This window comes from Pseudorca crassidens, chromosome 5, assembly GCF_039906515.1.
Source record: "Pseudorca crassidens isolate mPseCra1 chromosome 5, mPseCra1.hap1, whole genome shotgun sequence".
NCBI lineage: Eukaryota > Metazoa > Chordata > Mammalia > Artiodactyla > Delphinidae > Pseudorca > Pseudorca crassidens.
Window position 1 is genome coordinate 54,394,847 of NC_090300.1, and position 15,411 is coordinate 54,410,257.

General features: G+C 37.4%; 1 protein-coding gene across 7 annotated transcripts in view; it reads right to left on the reverse strand.

Annotated features, from left to right (window-relative positions):
• TNIK (TRAF2 and NCK interacting kinase) overlaps positions 1-15,411 on the reverse strand; it is a 423,010-nt gene that overhangs the window by 130,350 nt on the left and 277,249 nt on the right. For all 7 annotated transcript variants that reach the window (XM_067738026.1, XM_067738024.1, XM_067738023.1 and 4 more), the window contains exons 5-7: positions 12,035-12,145; positions 8,347-8,437; positions 5,418-5,548 (exon numbers count right to left, since the gene is read on the reverse strand). In XM_067738026.1, coding sequence (XP_067594127.1) covers positions 5,418-5,548; positions 8,347-8,437; positions 12,035-12,145 — 333 coding nt within the window. The remainder of the gene's footprint in view (positions 1-5,417; positions 5,549-8,346; positions 8,438-12,034; positions 12,146-15,411) is intronic.

The following is a 15,411-nucleotide window of genomic DNA, read 5'->3' on the forward strand; positions in this document are numbered from 1 at the left end:
GAATCTTAAGAAAAAAAAAAGGGTCATGAAGAACCTAGGGGCAAGACGGGAATAAAGACACAGACCTACTAGAGAATGGACTTGAAGACACAGGGAGGGGGAAGGGTAAGCTGGGATGAAGTGAGAGAGTGGCATGGACTTACATATACTACCAAATGTAAAATAGATAGCTAGTGGGAAGCAGCCACATAGCACAGGGAGATTAGCTTGGTGCTCTGTGACCACCTAGAGGGGTGGGATAGGGAAGGTGGGAGGGAGACGCAAGAAGGAGGAGATATGGGGATATATGTATATGTATAACTGATGCACTTCGTTATAAAGCAGAAATTAACACACGATTGTAAAGCAATTATACTCCAATAAAAACGTTTTAAAAAAAAAAGAAAGAAAGAAAACTCCATTCGCCTATGTTCTTGAAAAGATAAAACTGACAAACCTTTAGCTAGATTCACGAAGAAAATAAGAGAGAAGGCTCAAATAAATAAAACCAGAAATGAAAGAGAAGTTCATTTCTCTTACAACAGATACCACAGAAATACAAAGAATCATGAGACTACTATGAACAGCTATACGCCAACAAATTGGACAGTCTAGAAGAAATAGATAAATTCTTAGAAGCATACACCCTTCCAAGACTGAATCACGAAGAAATAAAAAATTTGAGTAGACCAATCACTAGTAAAGAGATTGAAACAGTAATCAAAAACATCTCCCCAAACAAAAGTTCAGGACCACGAGGCTTCACTGATGAAGCATTCAAAGATGTCATACCTAAACTTCTCAAACTCTTCCAAAAAACTGAAGAGGCTAGAACACTTCCTAATTCATTTGACGAGGGCAACATTACCCTGATACCAAAACCAGACAAAATAAGAAAACTACAGGCCAATATCTCTGATGAACATAGATGCAAGAATCCTCAACAAAGTATTAACAAACCAAAACAACAACACATTAAAAGGATCAAGTGGGATTTATTCCAGGGATGCAAGGAAGGGTCAACATCTGGAATCAATGTGATACACCATATCAACAAACTGAAGGATAAAAATCATATGATCATCTTAATAGATGAAAGGAAAATATCTGACAAGATTCAACATCCATTTGTGTTAAAAAAAAAAAAAAACTCAATAAAATGAATATAGAAGGAACGTACCTCAACATAACAAAGACCATCTATGACAAACCCACAGCTAATATACTCAGTGGTCAAGACCTGAAAGCTAGCCCTCTAAAATCAGGAACAAGACAAGGATGCCCACTCACCACTCTTACACTCTTAGTCAGCGTAGTATTGGAAGTCCTAGCCAGAGCAGATAGGCAAGAAAAAGAAATAAAATGCATCCAAATTGGAAAGGAAGAAGTAAAACTATCACTATTTGCAGATGACATTGGTTTTCTATTAATTTTACACATAGAAAATCCTAAAGACACTACTAAAGGAACTGTTAGAAATAATAAACGAATACAGTGAAGTTGCAAAATAAATATACAAAAATCTATTGTGTTTTGATACACTAATAAACTAGCAGAAAGAGAAATTAAGAAAATCTCATTTACAATTGCAACAAAAAGAATAAAATATCCAGGAATAAATTTAACCAAGGAGGTGAAAACTGTTACTGAAAACCATAAGACATTGTTTCAAGAAATTGAAGAAGACACAAAGAAATAGAAAATGACTCTGTGCTCATGGATTGGAGGTATTAACACTGTTAAAATGTCCATATACCTAAAGTAATCTACAGATTCAATATAATCCTTGTCAAAATCCCAGTGACATTTTTTACAGAAACAGAATAAAAAATTCTAAAATTTGTATGGAACCACAAAAGATCCTGAAAAGCAATCCTGAGGAAAAAAGAACAAAGCTGGGGTTATCATATTCCCTGATTTTAAATTATACTACAAACCTATAGTGATCAAAACTGCAGAGTATTGGCATAAAAACAGACACACAGATCAATGGAACAGAACGGAGAGCCCTCCACACATACAGACAACTAATTAAGACAAAGGAGCCAAGAACATACAATGGATAAAGGAAAGTTTCATCAATAAATGTGGTGGGAAAACTGGACAGCCACATGCAAAAGAATGAAACTAGACTGCCATTTTACATAGTACAGAAAAATTAACTTAAAATGGATTAAAGATTTGAATATAAGACCTGAAACCATAAAACTCCTAGAAGAAAACATAGGTGGTACACTCTTTGACATCAGCCTTAGCAATATCTTTTTGAATATGTCTCCTCAGGCAAGGGCAACAAAAGCAAAAATAAACAAGTGGGACCACATCACACTAAAAAGCTTCTGCACAGCAAAGGAAACCATCAATAAATCAAAAAGGCAACCTACTGAATAGAAGAAGATATTTGTAAGTCATATATCCTACAAAAGGTTAATATCCAAAATATTAAAAACTCATACAACTGGGGCTTCCCTGGTGGCACAGTGGTTGAGAGTCTGCCTGCCGATGCAGGGGACACGGGTTCATGCCCCGGTCCACGAAGATCCCACATGCTGTGGAGTGGCTGACCCCGTGAGCCATGGCCGCTGAGCCTGCACGTCCGGAGCCTGTGCTCCGCAACGGGAGAGGCCACAACAGTGAGAGGCCCGCATACCGCAAAAAAACAACAACAAAAACCTCATACAACTCAACAACCAAAAACCCCCAAACAATCTAATTGAAAAAATGGGCAGAGGAGATGATAGATATTTTTTCCAAGGAAGACATACAGATGACCAACAGACACATGAAAAGATGTTCAACATCACTAATTATTAGGGAATTGCAAATCAAAACCACAATGAGATATCACCTCACACTTGTTAGAACAACTATTATCAAAAACAAGAAATAACAAAGAGTTGGAGAGTATGAGGAGAAAAGGGAACCCTTGTAGACTGTTGGTGAGAATGTAAACTGGTGCAGTAACTATGGAAAACGGTAGGGAGATCCTTAGAAGATTAAGACTAGAAATACCATATGATCCAGCTATTCCACTTCTGAGTATCTAGCCAAAGAATATGAAAACACTAATTTGAAAAGATATATGCACTGCAGTAATATTTACAATAGCCAAGGTATGGAAATAACCTAGTGCCCATCAATGGATAAATGGATAAAGAAGATGTGATATACATATATATATATATATATGTATATATATATATATGTGATATAAAGAAGATGTGATATATATATGTGATATAAAGAAGATGTGATATATATATATGTGATATATATATATATATATATACACACACACACACACACACATAATGGAATACTACTCAGCCATTAAAAGATGAACTCTTCCCATTTGTGACAACATGGATGGACCTTGAGGCTATTATGGTAAGTGAAATAAGTCAAATGGAGAAAGACAAATACTGTATGATTTCACTCATATGTGGAATATAAGAAATAAATGAACATAAACATATATCCCATATCTCCTCCCTCTCGTGTCTCCCTCCCACCCTCCCTATTCCACCCTCTAGGTGGGCACAAGGCATGGAGCTGATCTCCCTGTGCTGTGTGGCTGCTTCCCACTAGCTATCTATTTTACATTTGGTAGTGTATATATGTCCATGACACTCTCTCACTTCGTCCCAGCTTCTGATTCACTTTGTTATACAGCAGAAACTAACACACCATTGTAAAACAATTATACTCCAATAAAGATGTTAAAAACTAAAAAGATACATGTACCCCTATATTGATAGCAGCACTGTTCACAATAGCAAAAACATGGAAACAACCTAAATGTCCACCAATAGATGAATGGATAAAGATGTGGTACATATATACAATGGAATACTACTCAATCATAAAAAAGAACAAAATAAGGCCATTTGTAGCAACATGGATGCAACATGAGATTATCATACTAAGTGAAGTAAGTCAGAAAGAGAAAGACAAATATCATATGATATCACTTATATGTGGAACCTAAAATAAGGCACAAATGCACCTATCTACAAAACAGAAGCAGACTCCTAGACATAGAGAACAGACTTGTGGTTGCCAAGGCTGGGGGAGAGGGGAGGGAGAGGGATGGACTGGGAGTTTGGGGGTGGTAGATGCAAACTATTACATTTAGAATGGATAAACACTAAGGTCCTACTGTATAGCACAGGGAACTATATTCCATTACCTGTGATAAACCATAATGGAAAAGAATATAAAAAAGAATGTGTATGTATGTATAACTGAGTCTCTTTGCTGCACAGTAGAGATTGACAGCATTGTAAATCAACTATACCTCAATAAAAAAAATTTAAGAAAAAAAGAAAGAAATGAACAAACAAAACAAAAATGAACACATAGTTACAGAGAACAGATTGGTGGTTACCAGGGCGGAAAGGGGGCACAAAATGGGGAAAAGGGATCAATTGTATGGTGATGGAGGGAAACAAGACTTCTGGTGGTGAGCACGCTGTAGAGTATACAGAAGTTGAATTATAATGTATACATGAAACTTATGTTATAAACCAATGTTACCTCAAATAATAGAAAAAAAGGTCCATTCACCTATGAAATGACTATCAGGTTTTCCCCAAGGTTGTCCTGTGATCTACACAGAGACCACAGGGTGTCTCTCTGTCTACTGGATAATCTGAACACCCACAGTTCCTACATCTCATTTACCTCCAACCTTAAGGTCTCAACTTTCAGCTGTAATTCACAACAACAATGTCACCTGACATTGCAGCTATCGATGGGATAGTAAACACAAATTATGTTTGATTATTGCCTAACAGAATGGAAAAGAGGAGGGCTTCTTGGAGAAGGGGACAACTTCCACCTCTCTACTTAAACACTGTTTTGAATTTATTAGCAAATTTCTAGTTTATGGTACAAAGTATCAAGCCATAAGTCAGATTTCTATGAAACACTGCAACAGGCTACAGAAACACCATATAGTAGCTACCAACATCCCATTTGGTTCTCTCTCATTGAAAAGAAACTCTAATAATTAAACTTTGAGCAATGTAGAAATGAGTAAATATGATTATTCTTAATCAGAAAAAGATGATCCCCAAAAACAAACTCATATCTTGGTTTCTTTTAACATGAAAAGCTCTCAGAATATATATACTTTGCCAAAAATCTAAACTATAACCAAAATAGAAATGTTTTCTAATAAGAAGCAAGAGAAGTTCAAAAGAATACAGAAAATGGTTTAAACATTTTTTACCAACAGGCAATCAGATATGATGGATGAGTTCATTACAAAGATTCTCACTTGGATGTCTTCTAATTTTAAACTCAAGTAATGTTTTTTAGTTCTCCCTTTGGATTATACAAATCACAAGCCCAAAGCCATGAGAGAATTCTCTACCAGTCTTAGGGTAAGGTGTTAGGCATGCTTCGAAACGTAATGAAGAAGTAAGAAGTCATACCTTGAAATCATATGTGGCATCTGGGTTTTCGTCACAGGCAATAACTTCCGGAGCCATCCAGTAGGGCGTCCCGATGAAGGTATTCCTCCTGCCCACTGTTCGATCGAGCTGGGCACTGACTCCAAAGTCCACTAGTTATGGGAAGACAAACGAATAAAGTCTATCATCTAAGGTCTTACACAGTGATAAAATGAATGTGTATTTTTTTTTACTGTGGTAAAATATACATAACATAAAATTTACTATTTTAACAACTTTCTAGTGGACCGTTTTGTGGTATTAAGTACATTTACATTGTTGTGCAACTATAACCACCATCCAACTCCAGAACTTTTTCATCTTCCTCAATTGAAACTCTGTAGCCATTAAACATTAACTTCTCTTTCTCCTCCCCTCCCCACCCCGCCGGGCCCCTGGCCCCCCGAAAGCACCATTCTACTTTATGTCTCTATGGATCTGACTACTACAGATACATCATATAAGTGGAATCATACAGTATTAGTCTTTTGGAGACTAGATTATTTCACCTAACATAATATCCTCAAGGTTAATGCATGTTGCAGCACGCATCAGAATCTCCTTCTGAATTTTTTTTTTTTTTTTTTGCGGTACACGGGCCTCTCACTGCTGTGGCCTCTCCCGTTGCGGAGCACAGGCTCCGGACGCGCAGGCCCAGCGGCCATGGCTCACGGGCCCAGCCGCTCCGTGGCATGCGGGATCCTCCCGGACCGGGGCACGAACCCGTGTCTCCTGCACCGGCAGGCAGACTCCCAACCACTGCACCACCAGGGAAGCCCCTCCTTCTGAATTTTTGAAGACCAAATAATAGTCTATTGTATGTAGGTGCCACATTTTGTTTATCCATTCATCTGTTGGACACTCAGGTTGCTTCTTCCTTTTCACTATTGTGAATGTATATATTTTTAAAAAAGTTTTTATTTTATATTGGAGTATAGTTGATTTACAGTGTTGTGTTAGTTTCAGGTGTACAGCAAAGTGATTCAGTTATACATATATCTATCCTTTTTCAGATTCTTTTCCCATATAGATTATTACAGAGTATTGAATAGAGTTCCTTGTGCTATACAGTAGGTCCTTGCTGATTATCTATTTTATATGTAGTAGTGTGTATATGTTAATCCCAACCTCTTAATTTATCTGTTCCCCCAACCCTTCCCCTTTGATAACCATAAATTTTTTTCTATGTCTGTGAGTCTGTTTCTGTTTTGTAAATAAGTTCATTTGTATCATGTTTTTAGATCCCACATATAAGTGATATCATACGATATTTGTCCTTCTCTGTCTGACTTACTTCAGTTAGTATGATAATCTCTAGTGAATGTATACTTTTAATCTTCATGTATAAATGGATAAAGCGTACCAATGAGAAAAGCACGGGGGTTATATCTGGTTACATCAGTGCTACATGGGGGGCCAAAAAGAGGTGTTAAATAAAAGTCAAGCTTGGGCCATAAAGGATAGTATTTAGAGGATGCAAAGAAAGTAGTTAACAGCTAAGTTTCTGGAGTCAGACTGCCTAAATTTGCATCTCATTTCTGACACTTACTAGTGATGCAACCTAGGGCTACTAGATCAACCTCTTTGAGCTTCATTTTCCAAATCCATGAAATGAGGATGATGAGATTCACATGGTGTCGCTCTGATGTTTAAGTGAAATCATCTACCTAAAAGCATTTTGTACAGGACCTGGCATATAATATTCTCTCAACAAGTAACTGTTAGTGATGAGTGAATATTCTGAGGATAGCTTATGTAGTCAGTACATATATAACTGCTTTCCCTACCTAATGTATGCTTTTGTTTTAAAAGGGAATATTCATGAGATGAAAGTTTGGCCCCAAATTCTAACTAAGAAAAAAATGGAAATTGTATATTTTAACAAAAAGGCAAGAGCACGTGTTTGGGATATAACCATAGGAGACATTTAAATCTCTTTGAAAATGAACAATCATATGGACAGTGATTCTTTGGTAGGAAACAAATTGTATATCCTACAGAGTATTTGTCAATCTATGCTCTTACTCATATACATCAAGTAGTCAAATGTGTGTGGGGATTCTGTACCTTATCTGGATAATCCCAGACTTATTGTGGGAAGGGCTCTAATAGATCAGAGAAAAGGGTTCCCTCACTGATAACTCTGCAGATGAAAGTGGGATAATTAGTATGCACGTGAAGTAGAATATTGAGCATCCACTTTGTACAGGTGCCCTAGATAATAATGAAATCGATGTAAATATAACTTAAAACATATGGGAATATAGTAGGAATTCATTTTTCTAAATAATGAATGTCTAACTGTGGATATTTTTAATTAAAAAAATTTCATCATTGTTATAGCAGCAACAATATAAACAAACTGTAAGATAGGGGAAACCATTCCAAGGTCAGTCACTTCTAATCTAAAGGGTCTTTGCTTAAAAAACAAACTCAATTGTTTCTACACATCGATTAAGCACATGGATCTGCTTACCATATTGTATACCAATTCACTCCTCAAAGAGCTTTTAGAAAATGTTTTTCTTTTTCTTTTTTTTTTTTTTTGCGGTACGCGGGACTCGCACTGTCGCGGCCTCTCCCGCCGCGGAGCACAGGCTCCGGAAGCGCAGGCTCAGCGGCCATGGCTCACGGGCCCAGCGGCTCCGCGGCATGTGGGATCCTCCCGGACCGGGGCACGAACCCGCGTCCCCTGCATCGGCAGGTGGACCCTCAACCACTGCGCCACCAGGGAAGCCCTAGAAAATGTTTTTTTTTTTTTAAATAGCCAAAGAAACATTTTCCTTTCTATTCTAGGTACAATGACCTCCAAATCCACAGCGACAAATTTACATTATTAAAAAAAAAAAAAACAGCTGAAACAATCCTATCATTTTCTGCAATTCCTAGGCTCACTGGATTCTGTTCTTACCTAGTTTAACTTCTGCATTTTCAGTCAGCAAGACATTTTGCCCTTTAATATCTCGATGAATCACTTTATGCTGGTGCAGGTGACTCAGCCCCTGGAATGAAGGAGAGTTGAGAAGCGTTGATAGGAATATAAATCCAGATGTAAAAAATCATTTTGGATGTTAATGATCCGAAAAATTTAAACTCATCCAGAGATACTTTCATTATTTTATTTATATCTTTCATGTGGTCATAATTCTAAATGGAACACAATGTTTGTTTGTTCTAAACTTCAGGCAATGATCAATATAAACTGAAATATACAGGTGGTCATTGCAACACCTGGTACGGTGTTAAATGAAACGCTTGCATATCAGCTTTTATCTCGGGTAACAAGGAACCACACAGGCCATGACACAGTTTCAACATGCACAGGTTTCAGCTAACAGTACTGTGAATAGTGAGGACCACCTGTATTTGCCAGTTGGTAACAGCAATATCTACAGAGTCTGTACAGAAATCTGATTTAACTGAAGCCTCCACTCTTTTTGTGCAGTTTTTGAATTTAAAAGTGATTATACAATTTGAATTAAGCACAATAAAATATTACTCAGACCAGCCAAGAAATTTCCCATTGGCTTTAGCCAATGTCTCACATTAAAAAAGGAAAACAGCAACTTCTATTTCCTTTGTTAATGTTCATCACTGTCATTTTTAGTGCTTTATATTTGTGACTCTGTGCTCATTATATGAAATAATTATTCAGTGACATCTCAACCTGATTGTGTTCCATTTCTCCATCAATTTCTCTGATTTGGTGTTTTTTTTGTGTGTGTGTGGTGTGGGTTCAAAAACCTACAGACTTGTTCTAAGGTGGTCTCATGTTTCTCAGATAAACTGTAATCTAAAAGAATCTAAAAATGGAGTACTGAAGTAAATCATGTTATGCTAACACTTGTTAATTCAAGGTATTGGATACCCAAGTGTTGTTGTTTTTTCTTTATGATTTTCTGTAGTTTTAATTTTTTCTCCACAATAACAAAACCATGGTATGAAAGATGAAGTTGAAACAAAGAGAAAAAAAAGAACTAGATATCTGAATCCCCTTTTGTTGAGAAAATTCAGTATGAGAATATGAATGCCCCAAAAGATCCATGTTTGTGTTTAGGAATATCAGGAAACATAAACCACGAGACAGGACAGTTTGAGGCACTAGTTTGGGTCTTATAAAATTACCTTTTTATCTAGTCGATTTGGCTTGAGGTAGGCATCAAATATATTAAAATGTATAGTTTTCACAGCATATTACCACTCCATGAATCCTTAAAAGAGGGACTGAAGATCCATTTCCTTCTTTTACCATCAAAGTGGTTGGAAGCAGATACCACAGCACATAAGTGAGCCAAAGGTTGTATTTTTTTTTTTTTCCGCGGTATGCGGGCCTCTCACTGCTGTGGCCTCTCCCGCTGCGGAGCACAGGCTTCGGATGCGCAGGCCCAGCCACTCTGCGGCATGTGGGATCCTCCCGGACTGGGGCATGAACCCGTGTCCCCTGCATCAGCAGGCGGACTCCCAACCACTGCGCCACCAGGGAAGCCCCAAAGGTTGTATTTAATGAGATCATAAAATGCATGGAGGGTCTTCTCTGAAACATCTTGCGGCTAGGGACCTTTGGGTGATCAAATGTCCCTTCCAATGAGTCACTATATCTCAAATACCAGTATTATCATTTGGGAGAACATATTGGAAGAAGGAAGAAAACATGTTTTCACACATTTTAAAACCAGCTATTGAGAAATACTCATGGGGTGAAACATCCTTGCTGCTTTTTGAACCCTGGAGATCACATGACTGATCCCAGTAGGGTTACCCAGGAACGCAGAAAGCCAGAGTGGGCAGAACCAGCCAGGAGACTCAGTAGATTCTTGGCATCCATGGGGTGGTCTGGATAACTAAATAATCTGTCATGCTTTCCTGAATGAGTAAAATTCTACATCAGAAATCCAAATTAACTTCACACAATGGCACGTCAATACTTGGAGATACATGTCAGACTTGAAGGAGTTCAGCAAGCATACCTCATTGTTTTTCCCTCAAATTTTGTTCTGTGCTCTGAGAAATCTTTTTGCCTTCTCCAAACCATGGAGGTATTATCCTATATTTTCTCTTAAGAGCTTTATTTTTTTATATCTTTTGTAGTTATAACCATAATCCACCTGGAATTAATTTTTAAATATGATATAAAGCAGGTATAAACTTCATGTTTTTATATGGATATTCAACTGATCAAGCACTATCTACTGATTAAAAGACCCTTTCCCTCGTGTTGCAGCACTGCTTTTGTCATAAATCAGGTGTCCATATGAGTGGGTCTGTTCATGGACTCTCCATTCTGTTTCATTGGCCATTGTCTATTCTTGTGACAATACCACTCTGTTTAAATTACTTAGCAGCTTTATAATAAGTCCTGGTAACTGGCAGCATAAATACTTCAGCTTTGTTCCTCAAAATTGCCTTGGCTATTCTTGGCCTTTTGTATTTCCATACAATGTTTTAAAAATCAGCTTGTCAAGATCGACAAATGTACCTAGAAGGATTTTGATAGGCAGTTTAATGATAGCAAGGATCAGATTAGGGAGAAATAACATCATTATAATATTGAGCGTTCTAATTCATGAAATAGTATATACACCTCTATTTATTAATGTCTTCTTTAATTTGTCTGTAATATTTTGTAGTTTCCAGTGTAGAAATCACTCACATGTTTCTGTACATTTATTTTTAAGTATTTGAATTTTTATGCTAATACAAGTGTTATCATTTTAAAATTTCATTTTCTATTTGGTTTTTTTTCCTAATGTGGGTTGAATTAAAGGGATACACATAGTTTTTTAATGCCTTCCTCCCTCCCTCCTTTCCTTTCTTCCCCAGCACATAATCTGTCTCTCAAAGGCATATCTTGGACACATCATGCAAACCGTTTTACCTTTTGTTCCCTTATACTAAGAAGGCAGAGTAAATAAATAAGTAAATAAATAGCTTCCAAGCAGACCTAGTAAGAATGCTCAGTGGACATATAATAGCCTCCTTATTAGTAGCAAGAGATAATTAAACTAATCTGAACAAACTAAAATATGACCAATTACCTCCTTCTCCCTGAAGTGAACTCAGCAAATACATGACACTATTGTCTAGATTGTCTGATTGTGGGATTTGTGGGCAAAACTGGGCAAATGGGCACATTCTTGTCCACTGTCTTGACTGGTTTTAGATATTGTCTCAGAGAATTTTTTTAAGGTAAAATCAATTAAACTAGGTTATATGTACTAAAATGGCTAAAGTCACACAAGCCTTAAATTAGTTATAAACTTTCACAAATGGAAAACTCAAATGAGTGATCAAAATATCCCTAAACAATCCATTTCCTAAGTGGGACACTATCTCTGTGATCCAAAATCAGATTTCCAATTGGAAACCCCATAGGAAATGAATCCCAGGTTAAGAGAAATCACCCAATTAACCCTCCAAATGACAGTGCACACGCCTATGCAGAATGGCTCTCACTTCCATTACAGCAGACCACAACACACTACCACTGCCACCATCACGGTCAGAATAAAGCTCTAAGGAGGTTTCCAACACGTTTACAAATTAGTGGAAGGTCAGTGCAAAGTTCAACACCTCCCAAGGTCTCCCGTGTTGTCACTTACTCGTAAGATCTCCCTGCAGATGTACGCAATCCACTCTTCCTTCAACGTGTTACCTTTCGTGTTCTTGATCAGGTCAGTGACAGAGCCAGCACCACAAAACTCCATCACCAACTGGCAAAGGAAGCAAACATGCCATTATTATCATTACACTTCACGGCTTCCAATGAGTTAAGAAAGCATAAGGTGTCCCACCTGGCTGCTTTGGAATGCCCTTCCTGCAAAGAAAAAGTGACCATAAAACGATATATAAAACATAAATTTTTATCTTAATTTTTTCCCAAAATGAAAGAAAGGAAAGATTATTTTTAATGTTCCAACCTGAAAATTATAGCTGGAAAACTAGGAAAATCTTCATATTCTAAGTATTTGTTTTAAATGAGGGCAGTTAGGTGGCACAGATGTAGTTGAGAATATCCGTGTTTTTATCCAATGGTCAAACTCAACTTTCCTATAAAAGTAGCATCATTCCCCTGCCTGAAAGAGCTGTGGTTGTCTAGGCAATCCCAAGTCAGAACAATTCAAGTGCACACTGTTTATGTTATTGGCTTGTAAGTGGCACTGTAAGCTGTCAGAGTGAGGACTATCTGCTTTTAATTAACTTCAGCAAATGTTCCCAGGAGGCTGGACATATCAAATAAATTCAATAAACAATAAGCCCTAATTTAGCACTTTTCATCCCCAAAGCTCCAAGTTCTCTAGAAATATAAACTCATTACAGTACTCAGCAACTTTATAAAATAGGCAGAAAATGAACATCTCCCTTAGTTAATGGAGGAGTAGAGACTAGAAGAGGAAAAGCTATCCATTTGCTTTTACATTCATTTTCTAGGTTTAGAGAAACACATCCATTTCCATACATTTCTCCCTCTTCTTCAAAAAGTCTGCCACAAAAGTCATCTTTTTGTGACAATAATTTAGATGACTAGCAATCAATCTCTGATTTGACACTAGAAACAGAACTTAAATGGGCCCATAATGAAATCACATTCGTGGTTTTGGCTTTGTCCAAATGTACGTTCCTAACCTCAGCACCATGTCACCAGGTCCTAAAAGATACCCCACCAGGCTGTAAGATCTTTGGGCAGAAATAATGTTCCCTTTTTTTTCTGCATGTCTGGTTGAAACAATAAAAACTCATGAAATGAGTTTCCTCAATGAGTTTCTAATGTCTGTTCTGATTTATCTTCTTATGATTTTTTTTTTTTTTTTTTTTTTTTTTTGCGGTACGCGGGCCTCTCACTGTTGTGTCCTCTCCCGTTATGGAGCACAGGCTCCAGACGCGCAGGCTCAGCCGCCATGGCTCACGGGCCCAGCCGCTCCGCGGCACGTGGGATCTTCCCGGACTGGGGCACGAACCCGCGTCCCCTGCATCGGCAGGCGGACTCTCAACCACTGCGCCACCAGGGAAGCCCCTCTTCTTATGATTTTACAAAGGGTAATGAAACCCTCCAATCTTCTCCAGAGTACCGGTGGAGACTGATCAGGAGCTTTTGTAAGGAAATTTGAAAATGCCACAATAGACCTCGTTCCAACCCAGTAAGAGTTGTAAAATTACCATATATGAGAGCCAGGAAGCTATCAAAGACCACAATATCATGTTAGAAAGGACTGAGGAATCAACTTTAAGAGGTCTCACTGGCCAAAGATGGGATAATTTGAGCATCGGTAAGAATAAGAACTGCAATATCTTGAAACACATTAAATATGCTGAACTAAATGCATTAATAAAGACACCCCTTAAAAAGAATATAATTGGGGGGTTTCCCTGGTGGCGCAGTGGTTGAGAGTCCCACGGGTTCGTGCCCCCATCCGGGAGGATCCCACATGCCGCGGAGCGGCTGGGCCCATGTGCCATGGCCGCTGAGCCTGCGCGTCCGGAGCCTGTGCTCGGCAACGGGAGAGGCCACAGCAGTGAGAGGACCGCGTACCGCAAAAAAAAAAAAAAAAAAGAATATAATTGGCACTGTTTGAAGAAAATGAGGAACCAACTTCTTATATTGAGACTGGTAGATAAAGGGAAAGAATGAAGAATTTACACTTCCTTTCTTATACAAGTTTTACCACAGTGATTAAATAATAAAAGAGGTAAAACTTCTCTTCACGAGAAAAAAATATTCCATCTAATAAGCGAAGAAGACATAATAGAATTAGAATATCATTATTTCACAACCTCTAATAAACTAGTGGATTTAGGCACTGATGATCAGTGACTGCTAACATTAAAAAAAAAAAAAAAAAGAAAGAACCAGTTATGATTTGCTTCTTGATTAGAATAACACAACATCACCTCAGGAGTAGTCTTGCCAAAAACAAAAAAACTAAACAAAACAAAAACCCAAAACTAAATCTGATCAAGCCTCTACTTCCAGTTACCAATTTACAGGAAATTCAGAGGACTGAGGAACATGTTACATCATGGGGATATAATCAACAAAACCTAGAATAAAAAACTCCACAGGGTAAATGGCCCATTTGCTTCAACAAATACATATCAAGAAGGATAAAGAGAGATGGAGGGGAAATCTGTAGATTTTAAAACATTTAAAAAGATATACCAACAAATTGCAATGGATGCAACTTATCTGGTAGTGATTTTTTTTTAAATGCTGCTAAAATTTTTGAGACAGTCTACAGTCTAGATATTTGCTGACATTAAGGAAATGTGGTTGACATTTTTTAAGTGTGATAATAGTACTGTGGATATCTGAAAAAATGGTCCTATATTTTAGAGAAACATACTGGAGTACTATGGATAAAATGATATGATGATAGTTTCTTCTACAAATAGTACAGGGTCAACTGGATAGCCACATGTGAAAGAATGATGTTGAACCCTTACCTCATGCCACATACAAAAAATATCTCAAAATGGATCAAAGACCTAACTATAAGAGCAACAACTGTAAAACTCTTAGGAGAGAACATGGGGTAAATTTCCATGACCTTGGACTTGGCAATGGTTTCTTAACTAAGACAGCAAAAGCACAAACAACAAAAGAAAGAGATAAATTGGATTTCATCAACATTAAAAATTTTGTGCATTGAAGGATACTATCAAGAGAGTGAAATAACAACCCATAGAAAAGTATATGCAAATCACATATCTAATAAGGGTCTAGTATCCAGATTGTATAAAGAACTCTTACAACTCAACAACAAAAATAAAAACAACACAATTTAAAAACAGGCAAAACACTTGAATAGACATTTCTCCGAAGAATATATACAAATAGCTAACAATGTTCCACATCAATAGTCGTTAGGAAAACGTGAGTCAAAAGCAGAATGACATATCACTCCACACCTTCTAGGATGACTATAATTAAAAAAAAAAAAAAAGCAGAAAATAATATGTTGGCAAAATGTGGAGAAATTGG